Below are 16,569 nucleotides of genomic sequence, written 5' to 3' on the forward strand. Positions count from 1 at the left end.
GCACTGCGCAAAAAAATACACCTCGTGCTGCGTGAACAAGCAATTCAAATCACAGCTACCTAAAATGGAGGTGTCCGCCTGGTAGAGGTGTCGGCAATAGAAGGTTCTACTGCAGACCAGAAATCTGTCTTACCGAACTCCTTGCTTTCATTCAAACTATACATACCACAATTAATCACATCGCTCAGTTTCAGTTTCATTCCTTCCGTCTAATTTATTAGTTTCTTGTTTGACCATCACCCGAACCATGACATTCTATCCCTTTCAAGAACACCCATTTCTCCCTATTTCGTTTCCGTTTCATCATTCTGCAGTTTCAGAGCCACCCACCATGGAACGGCCTCAAGCAAGCGGGTGCTCTTCAGGAAAAGTTCTGAACTGACAGGAGGAATGAACAGCATGTCTGGGCGGGCCTACGTCACTCATCACACAAAAATGAGGAAATTATGACAACACAACATGAGCGAGGGGTTTTTATCTTCTCAGCACAACAAGTAAGAAAAATGTTTTTTTAAATGTTGTCCAGATCTGCAGGGTAAACTCCTGAGGCTGTCCGTTCATCATACTTTGATAGTCCTTCATGACCTGCCACAAAAGAGAACACTGAGCTTGGAGAACACTTAGATTGGAGAACACTGAGCTTGGAGAACACTGAGATTGGAGAACATTGAGATTGGAGAACATTGAGATTGGGGAACACTGAGATTGGAGAACATTGAGATTGGAGAACATTGAGATTGGGGAACACTGAGATTGGAGAACACTGAGATTGGAGAACACTGAGATTGGAGAAGATTGAGATTGGAGAACACTGAGATTGGAGAACACTGAGATTGGAGAATACTGAGATTGGAGAACACTGAGATTGGAGAACACTGAGCTTGGAGAACACTGAGCTTGGAGAACACGGAGATTGGAGAACACTGAGCATGGCGAAGGCATCTTGATGATTACCGGCATTACCTTCCACTTACATGACTTGTAACATATTTACCTACTTTGGATAAATCGTTTGTGCCCCCCATCATCAATAGATCATTCCGGATCAGAACCTGTAACATCATCCCGGCAAGCTACTTGCCAACATTTGGTTCCAATCATCGGGATGTTCATCCCGAGACGAACATGTTTAAAAATCGTACCTGGCATCTTTATTCTCACTTTGCGGTGAGGTACGGAATGTTTACAGGGGAAGGAATGCCCGCTCCTAATCAACAGAACTAATAATGAAGATTTCATAAACAGAAGGTTGCTACTCAGGCATTAATTGAGTGCAGGCCTTGATTGTACCTTGATTCACCTTTTAATTGTGGAGTACAGTAGAACCTCTCTATAGAGGACACCCTCAGGCAAGTGCTGTCCTTAATAGAGAGGTGTCCTGATTAGAGAGGTCAAAGTGAAAGGGAACAACCAATTTTGGATGAAAACTAGTACACTTACGATTATGAATCAATACCAGAAATTGATAGTTCATAGTTACATGTCGTAAAGGAATCAATGCGTACACATGTACATTGTGAGGACTTCAGTGCAACATCAATCACTGAGTGCCAGCTGGGCAGAGTAATCAATATCTACCTGAATCAATCGATCAATTTGTTATTAGCCAATATGTTTCATGTGTGTGTGCGTGTCAATTTTGACGGGGGTCCCATGGTTCAAATTGGTCACCTCCAATGTACAGTGCAGGCCAAATCGACCTGTCGAAGACGTTTGTTTGGGCGCTGAACAATCATGTGTTTCACCTGGAACTAAGGGTCACAGTCCAGGCCTCTCAATTACATGATTCCTACACAGTATAACGGTGTAGGCCGTACAGGATGTCCCCAAATTAGGTCTTTTTTTTTTTTTTTTTTTTTTAATAATATGACCCTCCTGAAGCGTTTTTTGACCCCTAACATAACCAAATCTCATCCAAATGGCCTAATTTTATAGTTTTACCCTAAAATTATAATTTTTCAGGTGTATGTGGTGATATCAGTCACTAACTTTGATTTATGACGTCGCTGTTCAGGCAAATTGGCGCAATGAAATGTCCCCAAATTAAGCTAAAAAGCAAAAAAACATGTCCCCAAAATAGGCTAAAAAAATACAGGGTGTAGAGGTCTCCACGTAATTGAAAGGTCTGCAGTCATGACAGTGGCTGATGGCATTGTCCGAAGTTGTCTAAGGCCTTCTGACATGTTCTGAGTCTGCGCATTCGTTTTGTTTGGGCCCCGGTTCGTCTTTGTCGAAAAGGTCCATAGCTATATTTATACCCGACACAATTTTCAAAGATATCCACAAAAATCGCTTTTAGTGGTTGTTTATTGAATGGGTTTGGACGAAATTCTCAATTCACCTTTGGGAAACGACCCACTACACTGTCATAATAACAAAATACAACTCACCAGAAAATTTTTTTAATGGTTTTTCATCATTGTTCATGGAATATGAGTTTGGACGACGGAATTCTCAATTCACCCTTTGATAACGACCGCGACACTACGTCGTCAAAGTAACAAAATGAAACTCACCAGATGCCACTGCTTCACGTAGTACGGATCTTTAAACGTCGGCACGTGGGGCTCTATCACAGCCTTAATCCGGCGCGGCGACCGTTTCAATATCACTTGCGGTTCGAACCACTCCACAGCACTATCGTCATGAAACTTCTTATGAATCTCATCACGTATTTTTAAATATTCTTTCCGACTGATTTTGCCGTCATTTTGTTTTTTATAAGCCCTGTACATCAAATCATCCATTTTCTTCGGGTCGATATGATGCGCCTCGGGATTCTTATGTTTCAAACGTTCATGGTCCGTCGCATCCCGCCGCAGACGGTCCTGCGTGTTATTTTTATGATATGCGTGAGAAAATAAATAAATGTTCGTTAACCCCCCAACATTCCCGTCATTCTTTAACCCCAATCCGGCAGCGACGATATCCGCGATATCATTTCTTTCCTCCTTGCTCGCATCGCTGTTGATGAAATCGTTCATGTTGAGTTTGACGCCCCACTGGAGAAGCTGTGTCCCCTTACTGTCACCAGGGGGGTGTTTTTCCTTGTGGCTGGTTATGGCTATCACAGATGAGACTAGAAGCACCACGAAGCATGTCACACACGATTGACGATGAAAATCGGAAGACGCCATTTTTTCTATTTACAACGGAAGACCTAAAATAAGACAATATTGATAATAATAAGAACATTGTTTGAAAAATTTTAAAGTTTTGGGTTAAGAGTCTGATAGCCTGTACTGGTTGTTGCTCATACTGAGATTACAGAAGACGTACAATCTAGTCAGATTAAGAAGGAAGACAGCAGTGAGATCAGATTTTTATGCACATAGGCTTATCATAGGCATTGTCCTTTTCAAATTTGTTATTTGTTCAAATGGGACAGTTTCGCCACCAGTAAAACCTTTCAAAGTAATTGTTCCCTAGCAGTAGCAGTACTATAGAGTGTCAAGTAGAAATCACAAACAAATGTCCTTTAGCTGACAAATAATTTCAGAGTATGACTAGTCAACAGGCCTAGTATGTATGTAGATAAGGAAGACACCAGATGGGCAGAGCTTGGCACACATGTTGGATACATGTACACTAAAACCTCTCTAATAGGGACATCTTTGGGACTAAAAAATAATGCTGTCCTTAATTGAGAGGTGTCCACTCTCCAGATTAAATAGGTCAGATTCAATGTAAATCCACTCAATAACCACTTTGGGATCAAATGTAGTGTCCTTAATAAAGAGGGTGTCCTTAATAGAGAGGTGTCTATTAAGGGAGGTTTCAATGTATGTTGCATACAAAGTGACATGCGTCATGATGCTGTGGCCCAGAATACAGTATGTTGTAGTGAGAGGTTTTACGGATGTGAATAAAAACCTTTCGCAAGGGTTGACCACAGGTACGGCTTGAAATCCTGAAACAAGAGTCCTCCTGAAGTGAATGCCAATTTCAAGGGTGGGAGTCTGTCTTTGTTTTCCAGAGAAGAGAATCCATTATAAATGGACATTTACTTCATTTTGAACGAGCATTTTGAATTGCTTTGAAGTTTGAATTTCAATTTCTGGCCAAAATTGTGGTGCTTCAAAATTTAGGACATAGGCTACATGTAGGCCTACAGTTAGAGCCAATTACGCCCAATTTTAAATCAAATTCGCACACCAGCCTTGACTAACAAACCGAACACAAAAACACACCCTAAATATATAACATAAACACTTATTAAGGACACCAATGTCCCAGCAGTAGGCCTATGTTATACCTGTCATTGACCACTTACCTGACAGTTAGAGTTGGTAAAGTGACGAATGATTCACCCAAAAATGGAGCCTTAGGCCACACAAAAAAATCCTGGTTTCTCATTTGTGCCTTCATCTAGATTTTTGGGTGGATAACTGGTATCATGAAAACAAGTTTCTTTTGATTTTTTAGCTTTTTCATTTGGAAGCAACGAACTTCTTAAAATTTTTGATTTATCAGTGCCCGGGAGAAAAGTGATTTGTGAAACACCCAAATAACACGCCAGACCCATTACCATGTTGCAAGTGAGACCGAGGGAATGAAAGTCGTAGAATACAGCCCTATGAGGTTTTTTTCAATTCATTCTTCATTTTTCGCTTGAAAATATATCCAAATCCCTGCTCACTGTCAGAAAACAATTTTCTATTGCCAAAAAATGAGTGTTTTCATCAAAATAATGAAAAAGTTTGGCTAATGTTTCAAAACCATGCGGGAAGAGTACGGTATCTGAATTCTGTGACTTTCATGCCCTCAGCCTAAACGCATTCATGTTTTTAGGGACACCCTGTAGTGTACAGTAACACATTGCATGCATGATGTAGTGCATGACTGACTTCCTGGTTGGTGAATGGTTTCACTTCAGTATCAAAATCGAACTAAATCGCATAAAAGAAAACAAACCAAAGCATTGGATTGTTTTCATCAATAGAGTACAAAACTTCCAACACAAACCTGACTATTGCTCCTTGAGTTCCCTCAAATTGACACCATATTACTCAAATACTCTAGAACTCGCATGTTATCGTTGATGTTCACCATCCACGCGATTTGTTACATCCTCATATACACATTCGCAATATCGGTGGTAATTGCGGCGACTTCTTACACTTGTTTTGATTGGACGTTTACCAAATTGGAAATAAGACAACGAATTCTATTGGTTACAAAATTAAATCCCCATTACCCTGCCACTGGACACCAGTGTGGTCTCATTAGCCAGTGGCTAAAAAACTAGTTCTTTAATCTCGGGCGATTTCCATGGATACAGATGGGCCTTCTCTATTTCTATTGGTACCTGTTCAAATGTATGTCCGAGGTATTCTGTAAAGGGGTAGCTCTGATGATTATTTCTGTGCACTTACGCGGTGAGCAGGCCCTGCATGCTATTTATAGCTCAACAGGAAGTTGACAGATACTGATTCCTGTGACATTGCACATGTTCTCAAGGTAAAATTTCGAAGGCAAAAAACTCAAACAAAAGCCGCAACGACACCCTATTTTTATATTAAAGATTGAAATAGTTGATAGTTGGCTTTCTAAAGGTGATGAGTAGGCCTAGATGTGATGAAAATCCTTGAAAATCTTTAAGTAATAAGGGCATAAAGGTGAAATTTTTCATACCCTGTATGTTAACACAACTTTCTGAGCATATGCGGAAACCGTTTATGGTCTAATATCACTTTAAATTTCATGAAAATCTCCACTAATAAAAAAGTGAAAGCCAAAAAACGAGGTCTGTAAAGTCTTTGGTCTGTAGAATAGACCCTGCCCACAGGCACCTCGCATTCGTCCCTATACAACCTCGCAGGCAGGAATTTCATGAATCGAGGTTGAAAAATAGTTTCCTATTTTGCCGATAGGACACGGGTAAATGCGCAGTGGCCATGGCGACTGCACGTAAATAATCAATCTGCGCATATGACAACCATAACACACTGACAAACCTTTCTATTTCTCCCTTTTAAAATCGACTAAAACATATCATAAGCGAGATTTTAACTAAAATATATAACATGGTAAGTTAATTTAGTTATCTGTCATTCATCAGAATGTGTGATCGGGAGAAATGAGGCTCATTCAAGGTGTTTTTGACACTTCAAAAGTGTCCCTCACTTCACAAAAATCAACAAATGAAAACATTTCACTTGTCTTGTGTATGGCAGTGCACACGAAATACACTTCCCTTGTGCATGAGACATGTATCATAGGACATGGAGCCTAGCCTACATTGATTCAAAAGTTGACTTTGTAGAAGTTGGAAGTGGCTGTTCAGAGCCAAAACAAACCTATACCGGTTTGCACAATGTCGATAGGCCTACTGGCGTGGTACCGGATACCGCACAGTCTTTTGGGCTCCTCGACCTCATCAATCAATGTCCTGATGATGATGATAATCATGTCATTTGCAATCCCCGACCCGAAATGATGTACATAGGACTTTGTCACATTCAACGATAAATTGTAAATAGTAAACTCATTCCGTTCCGTGCTTACTGCTGCAGTGTTGATTTGTTGTGGCTCACAACGGCTTCCCCAGCTGATATAAAGTTGTAGTGACGCAGTCGCAGAATAAACAAAAACTGACACACAGTTTTGCATTAATGTTGTCAGCTCAGGGTGTGCTTTAATATAATGGCCGGGTCTATTTGGCAAGCCGCTCGCCGAACAGGCATCTTTTTTTGTCCTGTTTGGAGAGCCGCTTGCCAAACAGCACTAAAAAGCCACCCTGTTCGGCCAGCCGGGCTTGCCAAACAGTTAAAAAATCTACCCTGTTTGGCGAGCTGGAGACTTTACTTTAATATTAATGAGTTCGGCTCTCCATTCAGGACAAGAAAAAGTCACTGTTTGGTAAGCCGGGCTTGCCAAGTAGTCACTTCCTAATATGATTCACCAGACACTATCCTTTTGTTTATGCTGCCTCCTAATCTTAACCTCTTATCTTTTCAGCCTGGCAGTACATACAGCGGGTCCAGTGGGACACAAACATCATCCGCCGCTCGCAGAGCCAAATCACGACAATATCGAGTGGTCAGCAATTCATCGCAAGTCGACGAATGCCTGTTCGGGACGCCGAACCGCGTTCAACAGAGGAAGGACATGTTGGATAGCAAATGGAAGAACGATACTAATGAGGAGACAAATATCGAGAGTGAGGCTCGCGAACGAAGCGCCAATCGTAAAAGTAACGGCAAAAAGAAGAAATCAAAGAAGGAAACCGTACAAGTGATAACAAAGGATCTTATTCGTAACTTAATGTACGTTGGTTTCTTGAAGAAATTTTAGAAATAAATCAGGTTGTCCTTGACCCTTTTATGCCTGCTCAATTTCATGCTTGTGTCATCTGCCTGTGTATTTTTGTGAAAATCCATCGAAGATTGCTGTAGAAAATGTAAAGTACAACCTCCTATTGTGGATAGATCTGATAAATGCTGTCCTTTATTGAGAGGTGTCCTGATTACAGTAGACAGAGTTCAAATTCAATGTACCTTTGCATATCAAACTTACCAAATCTTTTTTAGTGGGCGTAATAATCCAAAAAAATTGATTGCAGAGTTCCATCAGAGGATCCCTCAGGTCAGTGCATCATTCTCCCAGCGCCCGATTTCAACAGAATCCGCCGTGCGGCTATTGTGGTGACGAGGGAGGAGAGAGAGGCTATGGAGTTGCAGAGGAAGCTCGAGAAAGAGGAGGCAGACGTAAGTGAAAAAAAGCATTCAATAGCATTCCGCGACGTTACTATTTATAGCTCACAAGGTCATTTGAATAAGATATTGATGACGTTTTAGTCTCGTGACAGTCGGACATCGACACTTATTTCTACGCATTTGAGCTTATTTCAAAGTCAATTATCTTTGACCCTGCATTGTTGTTAGCATGAATGATACCATAGAGTCAGAGAGAGAAATATTCAGAACAATTATGTAGTATTTCCAACACTCGGACATGTGCCAGATTGAATCTAACTGCCCTAGTTAGAAAGCCTGAATCCATTACGAAACCGCATGTTTGTCCCGGCATTGCCTGTAATTCAGTGATGAGGAAATAGAGGGCAGCAGCTGCAGTGACGTCATCTTCGCGGAATGCTATTCGAGCTCAATTTGCCAGTCGGGCAACCAGTGAAGCAGAGCTGATCATCCTACTTCACAAACCGGTTGTCCCTTGTAGTATATTTTTGGGAAAAAGTGACGTATCTTGTCGCTAGTATGTTTATATATTAGACGTGTCGCTTGCATTGCTAGACATGGCCTTCATACCCTAGTGACAGCCAGTGTGGCTTATTGGGTGCCGGTAGCCAAATGCAGGGGAACGATCGCAAAAAAGGGCAGCAATGAAAAAAAGAGGCAAATAGACAAAAAGAGTGCGCAACCTAGAATCCTCTACAGGGTGGCCCAGAATTATTTTCCCTTGCACAATAGACTTCTATTGTGTATCCATTGTGTGACTGTGAGGGAAAACAATTCTGGGCCACCCTGTAGTGATGGTCATTGCGGTATACTATCAAGCTTGGGATGCTGCCAACTGACAATTGGCTAGTAAGGTGATTCACTGCAGCTAGCTATACCAAGCATATTGAGAAACTGGCTCATGTTGGGATTCTGAGCTTGATTGAGTAGCACTTTGATACAGACCTGTATTAGTTATAAGTACGGTATAAAATTTATTAATATTTGCTCAAAACATCTTCATTATAGAATGAAGCGACAAGACGTAAAAATTTCCTAAAACAGATGGATATGAAGCGTCAGAAGAACGAAGCTCTAAATGACTTGGAGGTGGAGGCCCAGGAGAATGCTAATCATCTCCTGGAGAAGGCCAAGGAACAGGTGCAAGAACAGGAGGATGAGATCAAATACTTGAATGAGGTAGGTTAGGTGATAGCACTTGGGGGGGGGGGGGGGGAGTTTCAACCCTCTGCATACCTTCTTTGAGGCCAGTACATTCTCCACTAGGCCATTTGTCAGGGCGACCCACCCTACCTTGGCAGCTTACCACTCTCCCTTGGAAGAGACACCCTTCCTTGCCACTTATCACCCTCCCTTTGAAAAGCCACACTACCTTGGCAGCTTACCACCCTACCTTGAAAGAGACACCCTACCTTGGTAGCTTACCACCCTACCTTGGAAGAGACACCCTTCCTTGCCACTTATCACCCTCCCTTTGAAAAGCCACACTACCTTGGCAGCTTACCACCCTACCTTGAAAGAGACACCCTACCTTGGTAGCTTACCACCCTACCTTTGAAGAGCAGTCCTACCTTGCTCTACAGTTACATAGGGGTTTCTATAGGACCACCCTACCTTAGATTACTGGCCACCCTACTTTGTGTTGCAAACTGGCAAAATTTCATGAATATCAAGGGTAATACCCAACCTTGAGAAAACCATGTAGAGAGCCTGTTATATGATCTGAGAGGTTTCTGTAACGCATCCTGTCTACCTTGCAGCTGATTTTGAATGCAAAGTGCCACGCCATCCGCGATGCTCAGGTCATAGAAAAAGACGAGATCAAGCAAGAGATGACGGAGGAAGAGAAACGCCTTGACAGCATGATGGAGGTCCACCGTGTCAACGTCATCCGCATCCAGGAGGAAATCGAGAAGCAGCGCCGTGAGGAGCGCCTACTGGGGGCCGCCACACTCCTCGAGCAGATCCAAGAGAATGAGCGTGAGCGATTGTTTGAGTTGGAGCGCAAGGATCAGGAGAATGTCGAGGGGCAGAAGTTGATTCAGCGGAATATTGAGGAGGACCGTATGATGCTCGAGGACAGGAAGATACAGCAGGCTCACTTGAGGGTGCGTTCGACTTTTACCTGAGTAGAACCTCGCTATTACGGACACCCTTCATACTGACTAGTGCTGTACTTAGATTAATAGAGAGGTGTCCTGATTAGAGAGGGCAATTTGAATGGAATTACCAATTTTGGACTAAATGCAGTGTCCTTTGAGAGGGTGTCTTTGTAGAGAGGTATTAGCTGTAGTCGGGACTTGATGCAGAGGTGGCTGTCCTTGATGGTCTAATCAAGACTGCTCAGGTTGACTGAAAGTTCTGACCAAAACCTGTGGTACTGGCTGAGGGTTTTACTCAGATGTAATTTGAGGTCTCCCCAAGTGGTCTTGATTGAGGCAACAAGGGACCTAAAGCAAGGTACTGACTGCCATTCTTAAAGGGCTCAAAGTGGATTTTCTATGTTTTTCTTCACAGGAAGACCTGAATGAAGCCAATGCGGACATGATGAAACGTAAGGAACTCCAAATGGAACAGGAGAGATTAGCTGAACAGAAAGTGGTCGAATATCAGAAACACAAAGCAGTAAGTTTAGTCCCGATTCCGAACTTTTTCATTTTAGGTCAGTGTTACTTTTTCACGTTAGTTTTGTCTAAGTCGTTCATGAATCTGTCGCATTCATGTCTTCTTTTTGATAGGTGCGTTGTTGTTAATTGATGCGAGTATTTCAAAAGTTGTTCATGCGTATCAATTGAAAAAAATGAAATAAAAACTGAAATTTTCACTTTTTCCAGGAACGAGAGGCAGAATATGAAAAAGAGCAAGAGCGGGCACGACTGGAGAAAGAAAAGGAAGTTGGCCGACTGAGGGCACAGCAGGAGCGCATGAAGGATGAGCAGGCGGAGAGAGACGCATTGAGGGCAAAGCGTGCCCAGGAGCAGACGGAGAGAGAATGGCGTGCCAAGGAGGCTGCTGAGGCCGCTAAGAAGGCAGAGGTGAACGCCATGTTGAAAGTTGCCCGGGCGCACCAGATGGAAGAGAAGGAGCACTTCCTTGCTGTACAGGCCAAGCGGGATCGGGCCGAGTTTGAACGCGTGCTCAGGTGGGTAATCTTCTGTATTTTAGCATGTCCACGACACCATTGGCGTCCGCTGAAAAATGCCAGGTCCAACGCATTTAAGCCAAAAGCCAGGGACGAATGTTCTCCACAGGACAATTGTCAGGGCGGCCCAGCCTACCTTGGCTGTGTTACCACTCTACCTTGGAAGAGCCACCCTACCTTGGAAGAGCCACTCTACCTTGGAAGAGCCACTCTACCTTGGAAGAGCCACTCTACCTTGGAAGAGCCACCCTACCTTGGAAGAGCCACCCTTCCTTGGAAGAGCCACTCTACCTTGGAAGAGCCACCCTACCTTGAAAGAGCCACTCTACCTTGGAAGAGCCACCCTTCCTTGCTCCAGAACTTTTCAAAGGGTTTCTGTAGGGCCTTGTGTCGGACTCTGGCAAAACTTCTTGAATACCTAGGTTACCCCCCTCCCTAGAGAAAACCCTGTGGAGACCCCTGGTGGACCCTACTGTAACTAATCTTGTCTTTCCTTTGTTCAGAGCGCAGAAAGAACGCGTAGAGAAGGACAAGCGAGAGAAGATGGAGGCTGAGTACAAGAGGAAGGAGCATGCCGATGACGTCAGGAAGCAAATCCGTGAGAAAGACCAGGTGAAAGTCGCTGAGAGAAACGCATTCTTCGAGGAGGGCGTCAAGCTAGACATGGAGGCGAAAGTCCGACGACAAAAACTGGATGACATCAAGGCCAAGAAATTAGAAGAATTAAGGTGGGTGTTCTGTTTGTTGTCGTGACGTCGTTAGTTGCATAAACTTTTTGGAGTTGATAATTTTTCCCGTTATTTAACCTTACCCCTTTTATATTTTCCTGTATTTTTTTTCTGTCAATTCTTCCCTTTCCCTGTTCTAATTCTGTGAGTGTCATCATGAGGTATTCCCAATTGCGAAAAATGGAATCGTCATGATTCAACATCAACCAAAACGAAAAAAATTGAACATCATATTTTTGTCAAAAATTTTCACAGATCACAAAATTATAGAGGCGCAGAAGTTCTGTTTATTTTATTGGAAGTATTGTTTCAACATGAATTCATTCATTCTTTTCTGTCTGTCCTTGCACAAGATTTTAGCGAGCCCCTTTTTCTGTACCATACTCTTACTGTTGTAGTATTTCACACTCTGTTCTGATTTTTGTTTCCCTCACGTTAAATTTCAGGGATGTCGGAATAGATGATCACTACTTAGCGAGAATTGCTCGTAAAGTCAATATTCCCTTGGAGTCTGTGCATTGATCAGACGACGGGGTGATATGTTTTTACTCGTAAGGTGATATGTTATGGTAGTCTTCACCTGCTTGCTCAATGTCATCTCAAACCCTGCATCTCTCTTGTGCTTATTCCTAGTCCTTTTCAATGGCTAGCTGCTGTAGTAGCCCAACTTCTTCTTCTTCTTCAGCGTTCGCTCTGCACTTGGAGGGGTCATTCTCCTAGGAGTAATCCTCCTCCAAGGCGGGATGAGCGTATCCTGAGTGCCACTACGGTTAGGCGCCAATTAGATTTATTGGCCTAGTGGTCCGACTTTGGCGAGAGAGATAGAGTCACGCAAGCTACTCATGTTTCTCACTTGGTGGGGTCTTAGCTTGCCCTGGCATAGACACCAGGTACAAGGAACCTCGGTTTTGAGTCTCATTCGAAGGACTGTGAAGAGCCAGGAATTTTAGTTCCTTGAAAGCCACGCCGGTTCATCCAGACATACGATCCTGGGTTCTCCCGGGATCGAACCCGCGCCCTATTGCGTGGTGGCCAGCAGGGTAAACCACTAGGCCATGAGGCTCCTTATTGCCCAACAAATCATCTGGTATGACCAAACCTGTCAACGTCATCATCCCTCCTAATCCTATGCGACAAACCAAATAAGTCCCAAAACTCCCCCTCCCCTCCAATATTCCTGGACAAGGTTTACACAAAGAAATACATGACTCTTTAAAAACTTCACCAGTAGTAGAAAAACTTTCAAATCTTTGGAGGCCCAGGCCTGTTGGTCCCAGAGGCCAGACTTCAATGTTTTTCATGACTTAGGTGTAGAAAGGGTTTCAAAAGAGAGTTCAACTCATGCTAGTAGACCAGTGCTGTTCTTTTCAAATCTGCACTGATTTTGCCACAACCTGTAGCTTCATCTTTTGTGCCCTCCATTCACCTCTGTAGTGTCACTCTGTATTCAAAGCTTGTACGCAAACCTTTCCTCTCAATTAGTCAATACCCGGCTTTTAAATGTAGATTTTCAATGTTTTGACTTTGATCAGATTATCAGTTGATTAAAATGTCTGTGCTAATCTTTTCATTTTGTGCATTGAAAGTAGTGGAATGTTGTTTACTGTGATTGCCATGTCATGTTCATGAAACACATCACTGTGTTGAATCAAAACAAAATCTCCGAGGGTATCCCCCTCTCCGAGTCAAAGCTAGCCACCTCGCCGAGTAAATCCACTCTCAGGTTCAGGCTAGACTGGACTCTTGCATTGAACTTGCTCAGCCTGGTCACCCAAGGAACTGTGTTGTCAAACTGATATTGCATCTCTGTCTTCAATGTTTGAACAAAGAAAGTTTTGCTTTCAGTTTCTTTTGATGCAAAGTTTGAGCAAATTTGTGTCCGTGATGACTGCACTATGATGGCTTTGTAACTTCTGTCTATTTGACCCACATGAAGATGTGATAAACAGCAAAAGCTATTGATCATTACGCGACTTTCCCACGGGATGTTAATGTGATAAATCAATGAGGGTCTGTCGGATGAGACTAAAAGCCGTGGTCCCTTGTACCAGAGTGTCTATGCCAGGGCAAGTAAAAGATCCCGCATAGGTGGACAGTAGCCTCTGGTGGACTCCATGAGTGATATGAATAAAGACCAGCAAATGCTTTTTTATCTAAAACTCCAAGTACATATACACTAGGCCTTTCAGTACAAAATTGAAGTAAAAGCATTTGCTAGTCTTTATTCATATCACCCATTGCCTCCAGAAAAAATCCAGCAGGGTTGATGATAATGATGATGATGATGATGATGATGATGATGATGATGATCCCCACTCTTATTTCACTCATCCACTACCTCTTATCATTACAGAATGGCCGGTATCGATAGGCGCTATATCACACAAGTCGAACGCAAGATCAACCAACCACAGCATATCAGCGTCTAAATCAACGAGATCTTAGAAACCATCCTGGAAAGAACGACTCGTAGAAAACTCAGAGGATTGTTTAAATTTGGGTTTAATAAATAGACGATCGATATTTTCATCAAGGACTTTTTTGTGTTGAATATCGTCAAGTTAACTCTTTGTATTCTTTTACAAAAAAGGAAAACTTGTTGTCAAGGAATGCATCAAATATGATGGTTAAGAGAGAAGATTATTTTATGCTTTTTCGGGCATATTTTTCGGCACCAAAAGAGCAAACTTTAGAATAGATGTCAACTCGACTCTGGGTCTGTTTGAAATCAACCCTTTTGCAATCAAGGGCCCAGGGTTAATGGGTGCATGGTCGAGTGGTATTGCGTTAGAAAAAACAATCACGTTTTATTCTCATTTGCCTGTGATTGCCATTGCGATGCTCTGATTGGTTCCAGAGCTTCTGAATTATTAGAACAGTGTTTGCGGTCTTGGGGCGTATTCAAATCAGTGTTCTCAGGAACACTGCAGTGCTCGTTTTCAACTCTGAAGTGTTCAATTTGAACTCGCCTAGTTAGGAAAGAACTGTGGACTAATACAATGTACATGAAGGTTTTTGTTTTGTGAAAATGTTTCATTCTAAAAATACATTTACTAGGCCACTGCCATTGGTTGGCTTTTTAACTGGGAGTGTAATATAACACTCTTCTACCAAAATGGTATTTCATAACTTCATTATGAATATTTTATAATTTAAAGGGAAATTGAGTATCTTTAGCTTTGATGATAAACCGTCCACAAATTTGTTAAGTTTTGTTGAAGTGATTTATTTTGTGAGATTTTAAAATTCAAGTGGCCTGGATTAGATAAAGCCAGGCAGTTTTGAATATTCCAAAATATTGTGTTTGGAATAACCAATTGAAATATAAAGTTTTTTTAGAATGTGTACTTTTTGTGCATGAAATTTCCGTCCTCGATTTTCATGTATTCATGTTGCGATTTCTTAATTGACAAAGTCCATTTGAGTATGCGGTCAGTGGAAGAGGAGGCCAACTTTACCAGGTTTTAAAGTCCAAGTGTTAGGTTTTAAAGCCCAACCGGGACAGGTTTTAGGGCGCAACAGTTTCAGATTTTAAATTGTGGCATTCCTAGACTAACTGGCCTATAATGTCTACAGTTATTGAGGTATTTTAGTTTATATAATCACTTAAAGCTAAGTTTATGTACATTTATGTACATACATCATCACTTTGAATTATAAACCTCTGTAAATACAAAATAGCGTAATTTTTTTGTGGAGAAACACGGTTGCACCTGGGACTGAATTACAATGTATTGAACACTTTTCTAAAGCGCTTCATTCTTACCTGGATCTGTCTCAAGCACTTTGCAACAACTTGTCGCTATTATAGGTCAACACAGATGAATTCTGGGACATCAAGGAGCTGCTGATCCTCATTTAGCGCTAAACTTGTTCACTTGGGACTTGACTTTGTACTAACTGCTCTCGAAGAGTAAAAATAGAAGTGGTCAATTTTACTTAATGCGAAATGTGTGAATATTTGAATTTTTGTAAATAAAATGTTAAGTATATTATGTCTAATATATTGAATTGCTTAGTTCTTCTTTAATCAAGCTGCCTGCCTTTATGTTTGGAGAGGAGAGGCCACCATAACCTCTTTAATAGGTTGGTATGAAATCTGTCTGAAGCAGATTCTTAGTGTTAGTAATGTAAGTCTCACCGAACATCACTCTGGTGGAGCTCTCATTCACCCAAACCTTGGCAAGGCGTCTCAGATTTGGCCTAAATTTTCTCCCTTTTGATCTCTGTGCCTCCAAGACACAACGTCCCTGTATCACTGGCCTCACAATACCTAGTTGCCCTTTTGTCTTTGTCCCCAAGACAACCCCAGGTTGTCTCTATGCCACTGGACTCTACCACATTGTCCCTCAGCTCTGCCTCTAGATGAAAACTTGTCCTTTCGTCTGGAGAAGATACTAAGTTTCCCTTTCCCCCCCAAGACAACACAAAGCTGTTGCTATCTCCCAAGACAATATCAAGTTGTCCCTTCATCTCTATGCCCAAGACAATGCCAGATTATTCCTATATCTCTGTGCCCCAAGTCAGCCTTTGTCTCTGTCCACCAAGACCATGGCCCTTTGTCTCTGTGCCCCAAGACCATGGCCCTTTGTCTCTGAGCCCCAAGACCATGGCCCTTTGTCTCTGAGCCCCAAGACCATGGCCCTTTGTCTCTGAGCCCCAAGACCATGGCCCTTTGTCTCTGTGCCTCAAGACCATGGCCCTTTGTCTCTGAGCCCCAAGACAATGATGGCCCTTTGTCTCTGTGAAGACAATTCCAAGCTATCTCTTTGTCTCTGAGCCCCAAGACCATGGCCCTTTGTCTCTGTGCCCCTAGACAATACTAAAGTGTCCCCAAGTCTCCGTGTCACCAGATCTCAATGCTACAGTAGACACTGCCGAAAACCGTTCCCGAGCATCTTTGTGCATTCATATACATAAAGAGAGGGGAGCCTTGTGCCAAGAGATGCATGGGTGCAAGTGTGTGCATGTTTACAGTGAGAGAGGGGTGAATGCGGAAGGT

The 16,569-nt window shown here is 42.4% G+C and overlaps 2 protein-coding genes across 9 annotated transcripts in view; one reads left to right on the top strand and one right to left on the bottom strand.

Annotated features, from left to right (window-relative positions):
* The window catches only part of LOC135502636 (proprotein convertase subtilisin/kexin type 7-like), a 31,302-nt gene extending 26,189 nt beyond the window's left edge, over positions 1 to 5,113 (bottom strand). For all 6 annotated transcript variants that reach the window (XM_064795589.1, XM_064795583.1, XM_064795585.1 and 3 more), the window contains exons 1-2: positions 4,966 to 5,113; positions 2,517 to 3,160 (exon numbers count right to left, since the gene is read on the bottom strand). In XM_064795589.1, the coding sequence (XP_064651659.1) occupies positions 2,517 to 3,137 (621 nt within the window). In that variant the 5' untranslated portion in view covers positions 3,138 to 3,160; positions 4,966 to 5,113. The remainder of the gene's footprint in view (positions 1 to 2,516; positions 3,161 to 4,965) is intronic.
* An 817-nt stretch (positions 5,114 to 5,930) lies between these two features.
* LOC135502300 (cilia- and flagella-associated protein 45-like) lies at positions 5,931 to 15,571 on the top strand. 3 transcript variants are annotated; one of them, XM_064795012.1, is made up of 10 exons: positions 5,931 to 6,029; positions 6,961 to 7,268; positions 7,565 to 7,709; positions 8,706 to 8,876; positions 9,458 to 9,805; positions 10,215 to 10,322; positions 10,532 to 10,839; positions 11,343 to 11,567; positions 12,014 to 12,123; positions 13,921 to 15,571. In XM_064795012.1, the coding sequence occupies exons 1-9, from the start codon at positions 6,027 to 6,029 to the stop codon at positions 12,087 to 12,089; spliced, it is 1,692 nt and encodes a 563-aa protein (XP_064651082.1). In that variant the 5' UTR covers positions 5,931 to 6,026; the 3' UTR covers positions 12,090 to 12,123; positions 13,921 to 15,571. The 3 variants fall into 3 exon arrangements, with proteins under 3 accessions (XP_064651082.1, XP_064651081.1, XP_064651084.1); XM_064795011.1 differs by having other exon boundaries at positions 12,014 to 12,118; XM_064795014.1 differs by lacking the exon at positions 12,014 to 12,123.
* The last annotated feature ends 998 nt before the right edge of the window (positions 15,572 to 16,569 follow it).

This window comes from Lineus longissimus, chromosome 18 (assembly GCF_910592395.1).
Source record: "Lineus longissimus chromosome 18, tnLinLong1.2, whole genome shotgun sequence".
Lineage (NCBI taxonomy): Eukaryota > Metazoa > Nemertea > Pilidiophora > Heteronemertea > Lineidae > Lineus > Lineus longissimus.